This window comes from Periplaneta americana, chromosome 2 (genome assembly GCF_040183065.1).
Source record: "Periplaneta americana isolate PAMFEO1 chromosome 2, P.americana_PAMFEO1_priV1, whole genome shotgun sequence".
In the NCBI taxonomy this organism is placed as follows: Eukaryota; Metazoa; Arthropoda; class Insecta; order Blattodea; family Blattidae; genus Periplaneta; species Periplaneta americana.
Genome location: NC_091118.1, coordinates 148,975,685 through 148,991,631, shown reverse-complemented (window position 1 = coordinate 148,991,631; position 15,947 = coordinate 148,975,685). Strand labels below are relative to the sequence as shown.

Here is a 15,947-nt window from a genome sequence, read left to right as displayed (position 1 = left end):
ATGATAGAAACCTGTGTTACAGATGACACATTTTGGTGATCCATAAATAATTAGTTTGTACATCTTGTTTACACAACTTTTAACACTGTATCACTTCGGAATATGTATAAGAACTTTCTTGTGTTAAATTTTAACGTACCTCGTTAACATGTTTCGACCTATTTTGGGTCATCTTCAGAACTCAGACCCAAAATAGGTCGAAACATGTTAACAAGGTACGTTAAAATTTAACAAAAGAATGTTCTTATCATACATATTCCGAAATTAGTTTGTGTAAGTGAGCTGAAAGGCATTTGTGGCCTGTTAAGGTGGGGAACGTTTGGAACAGTTCCTTTATGTGTTAGAAGTACCGACCCTGATTTGTTCTTGGTATTCTGCTAAAATTCGTTAGATGTTTCATTTTGGAATCTTTTATGTATGAATAATTATTTAGCAGAGTGGTACACTGCTCCAGACTATGTAGTCTGGTCTTGGTAGAGTATTAAAGTAGAGGAACATTATTATTGACAGGAGAACTTCAATGGTACAGGAATGGGTATTTAAGAATTGTTAATTAATTATAAAAAGTGAATCTGATAAAATGTTAATAAAAATTAATTTTATTTCCTAGAATATATCCATCTAAAAAATAAATAACTGACTACATGAATTACTAAATTAATGACTAAATAAATAAATAAATAAGCAAGCCAAGCAAACAAATAAATAAATACATAAGTAAACAAATAAAAAAATAAATATTATCTTAAACTCTCCAGCAATATCCTTAATATTTGCGCCTTTATCTAAGCAATGAATAATATTTACTTTGTCAAAAATACTCAGACGTGAATGTTTTGTAACATGATGCCTTATAACAATAGATCACGTTGTACAGTACTGTTTTCTGCTTTCTTTAGTCTCAAACGCATTTTACTAAATCGACGGAGTATTTATGATACCTTTTGGTATGCACGTAAAATTTTATTCTCCTTCTTTGCCAACTGATCTGCATGTTCATTGCCTTGTATTCCACAATGTGCAGATTTCCGCTGTAGTTGATGATTTTCACGAAGTGGAGCCCTAATAGTATTCTGGTTTATCTATGTTTGTTCTAAATTAGAACACAAAACTTCAAACGTAAGTTTTCTGGTTTGTGGCACATTTTTCCACTTTTGTTTACCAGTACTGTATTAGAATTATTACAATACTAATATTTGTTCCCCTGAAACATAAAGACGTGATGTAAATAAACACAAATTTTTGTTCATATCCTTACTTCTTAATGAAAGCTACAGAATTTGGTTATTTTACTACCATCAAACTAAATAAGCTCTTGCTGCCTTATTTTTTTATTTAGTAACAGTCCGTGATTTTTATCACATCTGATATATGACTTTAATTTTTGTGACAATTTCTTGTAAAAATTATAACTTTTTATGACTAAAGGCAACTTAGAGTAAAAACACAGTAGTTTTATCAAACTTTAATGTCACAAATTGCCTACAATTATGAGAAAATTTTAAATAACTGTAAACTTCGAAACTTTTACTTACAACTTGAGAAGTAGGAAAACTAGTGTTAATAAATTAGATTAATGGGAGCATTGATTTATCTATTAAGGCTGCAGAAATAAAATGCAAAAATATTTTTTATTCATCCATGTATCTAATCCTAACCTTAGCAGTAGGCCTATCTAAACAGTAGAAGATGTAACGCTAGATACCAACATGCTACACTTCTTTCCTAGTTAGTGTTTCAAAATAATATAAAAAATACATTTGACATAAGATATACTTAAATTTCTTTTTCAAAGACTTTAAATATCATAACACAATCCATTCCCGTGGTGCTACAGCCCAGGAAGGACCAAGCCGGCTGCTGGCCTCACGTCCACATGCCGAAGGAGAGGTGGACGATCATCCAACCAGAATGGAGGTATCATGTGGTTAGCACGATCATCCTCCCAGCTGTTATAGCTGGTTTGCGAAACCGGATTTTCGCTACTGGTACCTATCGTACCTATTGTGCATCACGAAACACAATCCATTACTAACAATATTTCTCACCTCTGATACAGAAGAAGAATACTGGCAGCAGCTCCTCATGCTTTAAGTTCATAAGCCACTAATATCAAATATCAGGTTCTTATGTTATAATGTGGCTGGTAAGCGCTCCATTGGCTCGATTTGCTCATGGAAATTTTCAGCTTCATTACTGTGAATTTTGCTCTCCTTTCTTTGTTCTGTCTTCAGATATCGAGCAGTGAATATCTGTATGGAAGAAAATAGTTATGAAGCAACACATTCATAAACTAAGAACTTCATAATGCTGATAAGATATTATCTTGACCAACAACCATTGAATTGAAAGCACTAAGAAATTTGCTGTGATAACGTAATAATGTCCTTTGTGGTTCCAAATCTGATGAAAGTAAAAGTGCATTAATTGTACAAGGGAAAATTAAACTTCACCATAGTTCATACCGGTAACAATAAAATTAACAGGCAAGAAGAGAGTGTAATTTTCCCTTTGAATACGTAAAAAAAAAGAAAATGGAAGCAATTACGAAAAATTATTATGTAAAATATAATCTGTTTTTACAGGCCGCGTTCCGTATAGAAACATTCTGCTGCCGAGGCTATGTCAAAGATGCACTTGGAAGATGTGTAGCTGAGTGTGCTGGAGGGTGTGTCAACGGTATCTGTGCAGGTCCCAATAATTGCACTTGTCATCCTGGATACACCCTTGATAAAAGTAGCAATTGTGTACTAGAGTGTCCTTGTGGTTGCCTAAATGGCGTATGTTCAGGTATGAGAACTCCGAACTAATTTAAAAAAATGAAATAATTAATATAGTTAGGAAGTATGACGACAAGGTATTTTTAATTCATGTAATCACTGGCATAAAAAAAAATATATAACGAAGAAGAAGAAGAAGAAGAAGAAGAAGAAGAAGAAGAAGAAGAAGAAGAGGAGGAGGAAATAAAAATTAAGACAAAAAAGAATGATATTAAGTTCAGTCATCTTCGTCACAGTAAATGACTCTTAAAAAATTGAAACAACTTTTTTTTTCATATATAGAATGAACCGTAAGTAATGTCATTAATTTCAGGTGATTATTCCTTGAGATATTTAAAACAAAAAAGTTTTATACCATTTTTCCGATTTTTGCTTCCTTTCCGAGATAAAAATTGTTTTATATGAAACATTTCATTGCGTTTTTTGGGAAAGTTATTGACTTAATTCCAAATCTGATCAGTCAATTTAAGAGAGCAATGTATTGTTACAATAACTGATTGAAATATTTTTAGTTTTGTCCTTTAAATAAACAGAAATTTGATCCGAACAAATGTAACTTTTCGTTCTACAAAGAAATTTTAAAATGTTGCATTTGTTCGGACCAAATTTCTGCACATTTAAATGACAAAACTAAAATTCTTCAAATGACAAAATTAAAATTATTTCAATCATTTATTATCATAATACACTGTGTTCTTAAATTGACTGAGCATATTGGGAATAGAATAAATGGCTCTTGCAAAACACACTATGAAATGTTTCACGTAAAACCATTTTTTTCTCGAAAAGGAAGCAAAAACAAGCAAAATTATGTTACAATTTTTTGTTTGAAATATCTGTAAGAATAACCCCTTGAAATTAATGACAATGCTTACGGTTCACACTTTGTGTATGTATGTATGTATGTATGTATGTATGTATGTATGTATGTATGTATGTATGTATGTATGTATGAAGAGTTCGCGGGAAAAACGATTAAGGTTGATGTCATTATCTAATTCAATGGATCACTACGAAATTTAATGTTCTTATGAAAAATGGTAAAAAGGAGAATTATTACCACGAACACAGTAATCCTTTCCTTTATTTTCTATAGAAACAGCACTACATCTTGCAGTTATAAACTCAATTAGATCATTATCTAATCCTTAACAGAAATGTGACATTCATCGTTTTTCCCGCGAACTCTTCATATATATATATATATATATATATATATATATATATATATATATATATATATATATATATATATATCAAAGTCAGTGGTTTTATTATATACAGAATGTGACAATGTTAGTGTATTATTTTAACCCAATATTCTCTATTATTTCAATGATTTACTTCAATTTGATATATATTTCTATACATTTCAATACTGTAGTCGTTAGTATGTATTATTTTGTGTAGTATGTTCGAAAAAAAATTAATCTTCATGAAAAGATAATGAAGTTTGGTTAATAATTCTCTCCTTTATGAACTCTATTAGTAAAAACACATGAATGAAACCTAGTAGGGAAACAATGTCATAGAAAGAAGAAGAAATTTGAGGTTTTGGTTAGAGTTCAAATGCTAATATAATTTTATAGTATAAGAGAGTAAAATTTGTATTCGCAAGTGGTAAGTTTAGCCAGAGACGAAGCTGAGGGCGATAACTTCCACAACTGCATAAAATCTGTTTGCTCTCGTGTGGTGTATCTAAACCAGTATATATAAGAAAATCTTAATTTTAAATTGCAAGGCTTTTTTTAATAATGTACTGATTGTGGAGAAGTGATAAATGAGTGAATCTTATGTGACAATTTGCATTCAGATAATCTCTCTGTTTGTAAGTAAATTTAAATTCCAGTGTTTTTAAATTCGACATGCTAGGCACAAATTCGTTAATAATACTATTAACTGTAACGCACAATAATATTGCAATCATTGTTTTCGTACAGGAAATGTATGCACGTGCAATCCTGGTTATTCGTTGGATGGGAAGATTTGTGTGCCAATATGTCAGGATGGTTGTATAAATGGGAACTGCACAGCACCAAATACCTGTACCTGCAATCTTGGCTATATACAAGACATCAATGGCAGGTAAATTTCTAGATTTTTTACAAATAAAGTTATTGAACACTGAACAAGCATTACGACTATATCTAAAATTCTCCATGTGGAAGAAAGTTTCCAGAAAAAGGTTTTTACAGCAAATTACCGGAATATTCAGTGGTGCCATTCAACTGGTTCACACTGGTTCTCCTAAACCGCTTGTTTAAGTTGTCACAGTTCGTATAACTGGTTGTTAAATTTTTTAGATTTAGAAAATAACTTTTTTTTTACAGAAAGGAAGGAAATTAATTTAACATGAATTCTCCATACGATGTAAGAGTAATGGAATGGAGAAAAATTCTCTCCGGCGCCGGGATTTGAACCCGGGTTTTCAGCTCTACGTGCTGATGCTTTATCCACTAAGCCACACCGGATACCATCCCGGCGTCGGACAGAATCGTCTCAGATTAAGCTCCAACTCTTGGGTTCCCTCTAGTGGCCGCCCTCTGCACTACGTCATAAAGGGATCATAAAGGGATCCGACGGAATAAGCGCCGTCTTAAATCACGAAGTGATTTACGCATATCATATATATTATTTTAATGTACCGAAGTACATATGATATCTCCATGCAGACACTCTGCGTCATCATACGATGTAAGAGTAATGGAACGGAGAAAAATTCTCTCCGGCGCTGGGATTTGAGCCCGGGTTTTCAGCTCTACGTGCTGATGCTTTATCCACTAAGCCACACCGGATACCACCTCAGCGTCGGCGCTTATTCCGTCGGATCCCGGCCAACTGGTCACTCATAACGAATGCACCTCAGCACATGTGTGGACTTCGGTCCTACGTTCATAGACATCTATGACGTAGTGCAGAGGGCGGCCACTAGAGGGAACCCAAGAGTTGGAGCTTAATCTGAGACGATTCTGTCCGGGGTGGTATCCGGTGTGGCTTAGTGGATAAAGTATCAGCACGTAGAGCTGAAAACCCGGGTTCAAATCCCGGCGCCGGAGAGAATTTTTCTCCGTTCCATTACTCTTACATCGTATGATGACGCAGAGTGTCTGCATGGAGATATCATATGTACTTCGGTACATTAAAATAATATATATGAATTCTCCAGTTTTTTAACATTGCAGTAAACATAATGCATAAATAAACGACAATACATCTCAATGCGACCATATATATTATACATCTTGATTACACAACTTTTAACTTTTAATACTATATCACTTCGGAAAACGTGTTATTTGTCTTTCACAGACATGGAAATTCTACACATCCAACCAAAAAGCCAGAAACTAAACACACTAGAACAATATGAAATATACAAACACACAAAAACACATCCAAATGAAATTCTCAACACACAACTCAATTTCAGAACACACACACTCTTTGACTCCACATTACACTACACAAACACATCCCCACAGAAAACAAAACAAAAGGCGCCAAGACCAGCAACAACCAGTTCTGAAGATGGTCAATAGCAGGCTGAAACATGTTAACAAGGTAATATAAAATTTAACACAAGAAAGGCAAATAATATGTTTTCCGAAGATATATATTATTATATTGCTATTTCCCAAGTCTCCACAATGTGAGTGTGGTGAAATTGGTAACATGATTTCATAACATAATAGGATGTATGTTGTATGCTCGTCAAAACTTCACTTTCTGGAAACAAATTATTAAACTAAAGGGCTAGTAAAATGTAAAATGGAATTATGGAACTCCTAAAGCATCGTTGTCCTCTACGAATAGGGACAAAGATTTGAATCAAAATGAAGACATCAATATCCGGACTAACACTGTTGTCTATGCGTTTATAAATAAATCAATACAATAATAACAAGCTGCGCCTATGTTTGAAACTATTATCTTATCCTTATGTTTCTATGAAGCATTTGGCATCATCACGGCTACTGCAATAACTCAACCAAGCGCAGCCTGCATTCATTACCTTCCTCTTCCCCTCTGCTATACTCAGTCGGTGATCCATGACACTGCACTGCAAGATTTATTTTAACGATTTTCGTAATTATTCAATTTAAATTCACGGCTAAATGGTTTGATATGCAAAAAAAAAAAATCAAGACATATAACGGTTCCGATTATTTTTACCTAATCTTATCTATTTGTATAGCAATCAGCCATTTCTCTCGGGCCATTACCACACTAGAGCGGTGCAAATATTGGGCAAAAACTATTTTTTTCCTGCTTAACAATGCTTCATCAAAGAAAAAGTGTAATAAAAGTTTTGTTACATTTAACATGTAGAATCACCTCTTAAATTTTGGTGCTCAGTCCCCTTCCACTCTGTATATATCTGTGTGCGTGTGTGTGTGTGCGTTTATATATATATATATATATATATATATATATATATATATATATATATATGTATAAAGGGTTATGCATGTAATCAAACATATTTTTTTAATATTTTCACAAGTAACTCAATGTCTTTGTAAGATATTTCTAGTGATTTTATAGGAAGATCCATTTGCACCAAAAAGCAAACCTTGCACCTTCCTCGTATGCAAATTATTAATGTTGTAACTCTTACTTAAGTAAATAATATATGGAAGATACAGTGACTGCTTTCTCCAACTACAACCTGTGCCTGCTGAGGATCTTTCTCAAATCGGACTGTTGGGTCAAAAATTGTGGCTTTCTTCGTAGATCTGTTAATCACCAATATATCAACCCACCACTCCGATTACTGTCATTCTCAGAAATATAATGTACCTCTTTATATACTTCCCATTTGGTTTTTCTAAGAGAAAACTGATTCATAAGAAATCCAAGGGCACCCGCATTTTAAGAGTTTTTTTTTTCTTTATGAGTTCGATATGTGTTTTTTCAAACCCTCAGTAAACAATTCAACAAAAGCGAGTGCTTCAAACTATGAATACGCAGGGTAATTTAGATTTCTGAACTGGCTATTTTTATGTTCAATTTTCTCTCTCCTTGTCCATCTGTTTCCTCTAATTTTCTGCCACTGAGATTGGATCCTGTGGGCACCCTTGACGGAATCCAAAATCTTTTTTTTTAACTTTATACTATTTAATATCTTCTCCAATTATTATATTACTTCATCTCACTGACAATGAAGACCCTCTGCAGCTGAAAATATCATTAAATAAAATTATAATAAAAATTAGACCTGCAAATTACCATGTAATGGGATGTTATCTTTCATAAGCAAGATGTAAAATTCATAATATCCTACTTCCTCTACTCTTATAAAGAAAATTATGTTAAAAAGAATTTAAATCTACAACAGGTAGTTCCTCATATATTTACTGAATTAAAATTTAAAGTAAGATGGATGTTGCTATAATACCTTTAGTAATGAAATTTCATGATTGTAGATGTATTCCCTCTTGCTCTGGTGGATGTCTGAATGGAGACTGCACAGCCCCTAACAAGTGCACCTGTCATCAAGGCTATCGCAAGAAAAACCCACGCTCAAATATCTGTGTACCACGTTGCACACAGGGATGTCTACATGGTGACTGCACAGCTCCAAATGTCTGCACATGTCATACTGGTCAGTCGGTCTACATTTTATTCTTCAAAGAATGTGCAACATACAATTAGATACTGTTTTGCTTCAGGGATAATGTTACTGATGGATGCTAGGAAATTTGTTTCAGAAATGATGGCATATTTGAAGTTACTATCCCAGCTTTTATATGAAGCATCAGAAGAGAGCTGCAAATAACTCCAGTGGGCTGTCCAAAGAATTATGATAAACAACCTTACCAAATAGAATAAATCATCTTTGAACATGACACAACCATCAACCAGTTGTCCTCGTAGCAAAACAGTACGTTTCAAATCACTTATTTTTGGTTGTTCTTTTTCTTCACAATAATTCTGGATTTGTATTTTGTTTATTTTACTTTCAGTTATAAATCATAATTTTTATAAAGTGGTCCTAAAGTCACAATATTTATCTACCTAACAAATCTTACATTTATGAATATAATACATTAAAAGAAAATTTTAAACGTTTTTATAATATTGTTATTTCTGAAACACATTCTTCTATACTGTCCATCCATAAACCATAAAAGAAGTAAATTAAAATCATCAGTACCGGTAACCAGTTGCAGAAGACACATCTCTGCAGTATATATTGGCTACATGCCAACACTGGCTTCTAGCAACAGGTATCTATAATGACTACCAATCAAAATACCTCTCATTTCTCATGAAAAACAATGTTGTCAGCAAACAGCTGGATACATTAAGAAGATTGATAATATTGTTATCTGATATGGTCTTCTTCATCTAAACTTGTGTCCCTGGTTGTGGGGTTGAGTATGGGATAGCATTCTCCATCTGTCATAATTCTCCCAACCCTTCTCTTCAACTACTTCTCGTCACAGTTTCCCTCTTTTCTTCAACGTACCTCTTAATTTGATCTCCCTACCTTGTTATAGGTCTTCCAACATGTTTTTTTTTCCATTTTACTTCAAGTTTCAATACCCTCTTTGGTAATCTCTCTTCACCCATCTTCTTAATACGTTCAAACCATCAGTTTCGTTTTACTCCAATGCATCTTGCAATTTTGCAATTCCCAAAATATTTCCTATATCTTCATTTTTAACTATCTCTTCGTGTTTTCTGTACTATACTTCTAAGGTACCGGTATTTCATCTCTGTCGCCTGAATCCTGCTCTGATATTTTTTTTTTGTCACAGTCCAAGTTTCCTCTATGTATGTCAAGACTGGTTTAAAATATGAATTAAGTTATACATGATTTTATTGCCCTTTTCAGGCATATCTCCATTCCATAGTGAACCTACTACTTGTTAGCAATATCTACCACTATACTGTATTCTTCTAGTAATTTCATGTTGTACATATCTTACCATCATTATTGAAGTTATTACTTACTCCAATGCATCCTGCAATTTTGCAATTCCCAAAATATTTCCTATATCTTCATTTTTAACTATCTCTTCGTGTTTTCTGTACTATACTTCTAAGGTACCGGTATTTCATCTCTGTCGCCTGAATCCTGCTCTGATATTTTTTTTTTGTCACAGTCCAAGTTTCCTCTATGTATGTCAAGACTGGTTTAAAATATGAATTAAGTTATACATGATTTTCTTGCCCTTTTCAGGCATATCTCCATTCCATAGTGTACCTACTACTTGTTAGCAATATCTACCACTATACTGTATTCTTCTAGTAATTTAATGTTGTACATATCTTACCATCATTATTGAAGTTATTACTTAATAAGATCTGTTAAAAAACTCCATTTATCCAAAATACCTAATAATAATAATAATAATAATAATAATAATAATAATAATAATAATAATAATAATAATAATAATAATAATAATCACCATCATCATCATCATCATCATCATTTACTATATGGGCTTCAGACCGTGTGGTCTGTTGTGAACTCAATCCATCATTTAGCAGGTAATTCCTATAGATCTCCAACCACGAGGTATATACCAGTACCGGTAATACAGGATGACGATGATGATGATGATGATGATGATGATGATGATGATGATGATGATGATGATGATGATGATGATAATAGCTTAAGGATTTAGTTACAATAACAACTTTCTAGTGTTAACATGAAGACTAAATGGTAAATTACCTTTAACATTAAGTTGTTATTATAACTACAGTAATTAAATTCTTAAGTGGTATAAAGTGTTAAAAGTATATAATAATAAGAGATGCCACGGTTATCAGTAATTCCATAGTGCTCATGTGCATACTCCCCACTTCTGGCAAAGCTAGATGTAAAGCATTTTACATAATATTTACACGTTACCTGTCACTTTTTTTGCTTTATGGCATATTTTGCGTCTAGCAACTGCTTTTCTCAAAATTTATTTTTGAAGCATACTTCTTCTAACCTCATCTTGTTTAATTCTTGACTTGCCCCAAATCTTAAAGCTTCAATGCTATGGAATACAATAAATGAAATGAAATGTTACCTTGATCTTCTGCAATAGGAATGATTCCAGTGTTGATGTGTTTACTGTAGGTTTGAATTCCGTCTGATTTTATCTCCAACACTAAAGACTCTTTTCGTAGGAGAGTCAGTATGAGGCAAATTTATTATAATGCAAACACAAATTTACCTCATGCTTTCACTTGCTTTCATGATTATAAATCTGAAATTTTGGCCCTACTTTCATTTAATTCTAAATTCATTTACAATGTATCCAGGTAAAGTATTGCATTAGTAAACTGCAAATTTTTCTTTAAGTCTGGCATGTTCACCTTCATTAAACTTGGGAATCTTTCAATAAAATATTCTAGAGATGAACATGAAACTTTTTTTTTCTGTGTGAAATATCTATAACTCTCAGTTGGAAACTTTTTTATACTTTTTTTTTTAGGAGCGATGAATCATGAATTGCAGAAACCCCAGATATCAATTTGAGTGAACTCTTCAGCAGGCATAAATAAAAACATTATCTTCAAAAGCGTTTAGTATTTCGAAGTGGCTATTTTTTTTATTAAAGCATAATAATAAGTTATAATATTTGGCATACATAAACTTTCTTTTTCTTTAGTATTTCTATGAAAAAAATTCTGAATTACCTGGACATGTGGGGGTTTCTGCAATTCACGACTAGTAACAATTTCTTTATTGCTTTGAAACAACTTTTTGGTGAAGAAGACGGAGAAGGACAATTTTCTTTATCTTATAAAGAACTTTTTAATGTATATTTAAACCAAGAAATTGAAAAACATACACAAACATACAAACAGCATATTTGTGAATAGCATATTTAATTCTTCAAGATTCCTTTAATCCTATAGAAACAAAGAAAATCAAACTGAAAATTTTCTTAGTTTCTAAAAAATTCACACGCCATAGATTTATGGTGTTCCTGCAATTTTCTGCAATTCACTGTAACTTATTGCTGTTGTGAAATGTACATTGAGCACTGGACGTGTCTGATTTCTGTACCAATTGAAAGGCCTAAGTATTAATATTACAACCATTACGGAAAAACTGAATTTGATTAAAAAAAATATGATTTGATTAGTTTTAATAATTTAACAAAAATATTGGTCTTGTAAACCAAAAATAAGGCACACCTTTTAAAACTTCAGAAAAAAGATAATATCTTTTCATTAATTCCCTGAGATTTCTACAATAATTCACGATTCATATACCTATGATTTTTCTTAATAGGTACTTTTCTTTTTGCCATAATGCTGTAATAGTGGGGGGGATCTATAATAATTAAGGAAGGTCCGTAATAATTGGGACCTCTGTAATAGTAGTAATAATAAATAATAAATAATAAAATAATAATAATAATAATATTATAATATAATAATATTATTATTATTAATACAATAATAATAATAATAATAATAATAATATAATAATAATAATATTAATATAATAATAATAATATTAATATAATAATAATATTATTATTATTATTAATACAATAATAATAATAATATTAATATAATAATAATAATAATATTAATATAATAATAATATTATTATTATTATTAATACAATAATAATAATAATATTAATATAATAATAATAATAATAATAATATAATAATAATAATATTAATATAATAATAATAATAATATTATTATTATTATTATTATTAATACAATAATAATAATAATATTAATATAATAATAATAATAGTATTAATATAATAATAATAATAATAATAATAATAATAATAATAATAATAATAATAGTATTATTAAATATTATAATTAAATATTATTATTATTATTATTATTATTATTATTATTATTATAGTATTATTAAATATTATTATTATTATTAAATATTATAATTAAATATTATTATTATTATTATTATTATTATTATTATTATTATTATTAAATTTGTACAATAAAATAATTTTCGGCCAATATTTTCTCCCATTAAAGTAAATGCATTGGCTTGAAAGTGTTACTTATAGAACGAGAAGAATTACATAAGTACATTTAAAACTCATCTTTTTATTTTTAGGTTATGCCAAGAATCCTAAAACCAAGAAATGTGAACCAATTTGCACAACCCCATGTGTAAATGGTGACTGCACATCGCCAAACGTCTGTACATGTCACACAGGCTACCGTCCTGCCCCATCTGGCAGTAACACATCCTGTATTGCTGTCTGTCGAGGAGGATGTCTCAATGGACGATGTACTGCTCCCAATGTATGCACCTGTGATCCTGGATACACCAAAGACCCTCACAATAGAACTGGAAATACCTGTGTTCCAACTTGTGCAGGAGGATGTGCTAATGCCGATTGCACAGGTCCAAATATCTGCACATGTCATCATGGATATGTTAAAGATCCCAAAGTACCTGCTGGTAACAGATGTGTGCATAACTGTCCCGGAGGTTGCACTAATGCTACATGTTCAGCACCAAACACTTGCACTTGTCATCAAGGCTATGCTAAAATTCCTAATTCTAACAACGTATGTGCTCCTACCTGTGCAAACGGATGTATCAATGGCGATTGCACTGCACCAAATACATGTACGTGTAAAACAGGCTATGAAAAAGATGTTACAGATTTAAATGGAAGTAGGTGCATTCCTAAATGTGATCCTAGATGTGTTAATGCAATTTGTTCAGGTCCAAATCTGTGTATCTGTTTAGCAGGATATGTTAAGGACAGAACTATTCATACAAATAATGTCTGTATGAGAAGAATCCGACGATCTAGCCCTACCTTCCAGAAATGGCTTGACAGTCAGAATAAATAAGATATGAGGGAAGAAAATATTTACCATATTTTCAAATATATCTAAGCATAAATATTATGTACGGTATTCAAATTCAAATACACATTAAAGAAATAATTCTGTAATAAACGTTAAGTAAGCGTAGACCTATGTTGTACCCATATTAATGAAAATCCATACTTCGCAAATGAATTATAAATCACTGATGAACTATTAGGTTATCTGAATAATTAATAATAATTAATAACAGTTCATCAGTGATCATAATACATCGTGTTCTGCTTAGAGGGATAAAAAAAATAAGTTGTAATTTCAAGTATAAATAATGGTTTTATAACATAACTTGATATAAAAACTCTTCGAGTTTCGGAGAATGGTCAATAAAACTAGATATGTGCACCTCGAGTTACCCTGCAGACATCTAAACTGTACTCAACCTCCTGCCAAAAGTTTTGTAACATTTGTGTAGTGACTAGCACAGCTGCATTTGTAATGCGTTGCCTCTATCTTCCAAAGTGTTAACTCAATGTTGGTACATAACATCCTTCACAAAGTCCCAGAAAAAGATCAATGGAGGTCAAATCAGGTGACCTAGGTGGCCAAGCAAGGAATCCTCTCTTCTGATTAATCTATCGGAAAAAATGGGGTGAAGCCTCATGTTGCTGAAAAACCGATCTTGGGGGGGAGTTGGTCAAAAACAAAAATTCTGCAAGATGTCTAGATACACATTCCCTGTTACTGTTGTCTCGATGAAGAAGAACGGAATGCTCTACTGAATGGCGCCAGACTTGTATTCACGCTAAACATTGGTGAACATGTGCATGAACATGTAGCTGCTTCTAAACCATTGTTTCATAAGCTTGGACAGTTTCTGCATCTCGTCAGACGTAAATCACAACAATATCTTCATCTGATTTTAAATAGTGAAAATTTATTTCTCGATCCCTCTAAGCGCAACACAGTAGCCTATTTTGTTAAAAGAGTGTATCCAAGAATGAACAATTATAAATGTCTGATTGTTATTACTAGATATTAGTTCACTGCTTCTCTGAAGAAACAAGGCAAATATATTGTAGTAATTTTAGCTCTAATCATCACTGTATCTAGAAGAGTTGATAATATGATACATTATCATGTAGTTAGTAAACTGTTAATATATGACAAGCTTTAATAGTGTGTAAGCATTTTTCAAGTCCACGCCAAGGATTAAAACTCAAAATATTTGAACACATTAATGACAACAGACATTAATTAATTTCTACTGAAGTATTGGTTTTAATTATAACATTTTAGAAGCACTATGTGTACACTCAAATTATCTAGACTTACCTCCAGAATGATGGAACTATTACTTTCTGTACTGTTTGAAGAATGAACAATTATGATAGTAAATTCATTCACAGAATTAATAAATCACTTGTGTACTGGTAGTCCTACTTAAACACCGTAGGTCTATTTCATATCTGGGCAAAAAATTATGACGTAATTTTATCTTTAGAGAATTTGATGTAATGTACAGGAAGATAAATTTGTATATTTTTCTTGTATGACATTATACTTACAAAATTAACTATCAGTACTGGTATAATAAAACAATTATTCTATAAAAAAGACTGAAGTTTCTCTAGCATAATTTATATCCTTTAAATTGTAAACATCTATTTCTAAACTATTTGAATCCAAATAATGTTTAATGTATACACTGAGTGGACAGAAATCCTGTGAAGTAAGGGTTTGGAAAAATGAGAAGCTGTCACCCCTCTTGCTGGTGCATGAATCCACAATACGACATTGGTGCAGCAAGCATGTCTACTTACACCTGTGGACTGCTTTCGTGAACAAGTGGACTCAACAGAGAACCCTAAGCAAAAGGCAGGCCTGTATATCAGTTACGAAAAGTAAGCGGATGGAAGAAATGTATAGATGTTCCATAGATCTCAGGAAAGTTGAGGTTCAAGTTGACTTAAATTTTATCATAGTTTTCATTAATTCTTTGAAACAATTAAGATAGATTCAACCTTGCTAGCTGATGCTTAAGAAGAAACAAAATATTAATAATCATAATGTACTTTGTATTATACAATAATGCGATATGGTAGGCTTAAATTCAGTTCATAAAAATGTACACTTTTCACTAGAAATCACTCATGAACTATTTGATCTCCATTATTGGTGATCGTCGTTGCACTACTTATTTGCATCAACGTTTAAGTATTGCAATTCAACGCAGAAATGCAATGAGCGTTTCGGGTACTCTTCCCGAGTCCAGCCCTTTGGACAAACTCTTTCTCCTGTAAAATTTTATTAAGTATTCCATATGTAAATTTTAGCGAAGCTATTATGATCTATTTGTCATCTAGCTTA

At 31.8% G+C, this 15,947-nt stretch overlaps 1 protein-coding gene across 1 annotated transcript in view; it reads left to right on the top strand.

Moving 5' to 3' along the window:
• The window catches only part of LOC138695202 (uncharacterized), a 96,545-nt gene extending 81,351 nt beyond the window's left edge, over positions 1-15,194 (top strand). The window contains exons 13-16 of the mRNA XM_069819662.1: positions 2,586-2,790; positions 4,721-4,865; positions 8,207-8,385; positions 12,853-15,194. Coding sequence (XP_069675763.1) covers positions 2,586-2,790; positions 4,721-4,865; positions 8,207-8,385; positions 12,853-13,604 — 1,281 coding nt within the window. The 3' untranslated portion in view covers positions 13,605-15,194. The remainder of the gene's footprint in view (positions 1-2,585; positions 2,791-4,720; positions 4,866-8,206; positions 8,386-12,852) is intronic.
• The last annotated feature ends 753 nt before the right edge of the window (positions 15,195-15,947 follow it).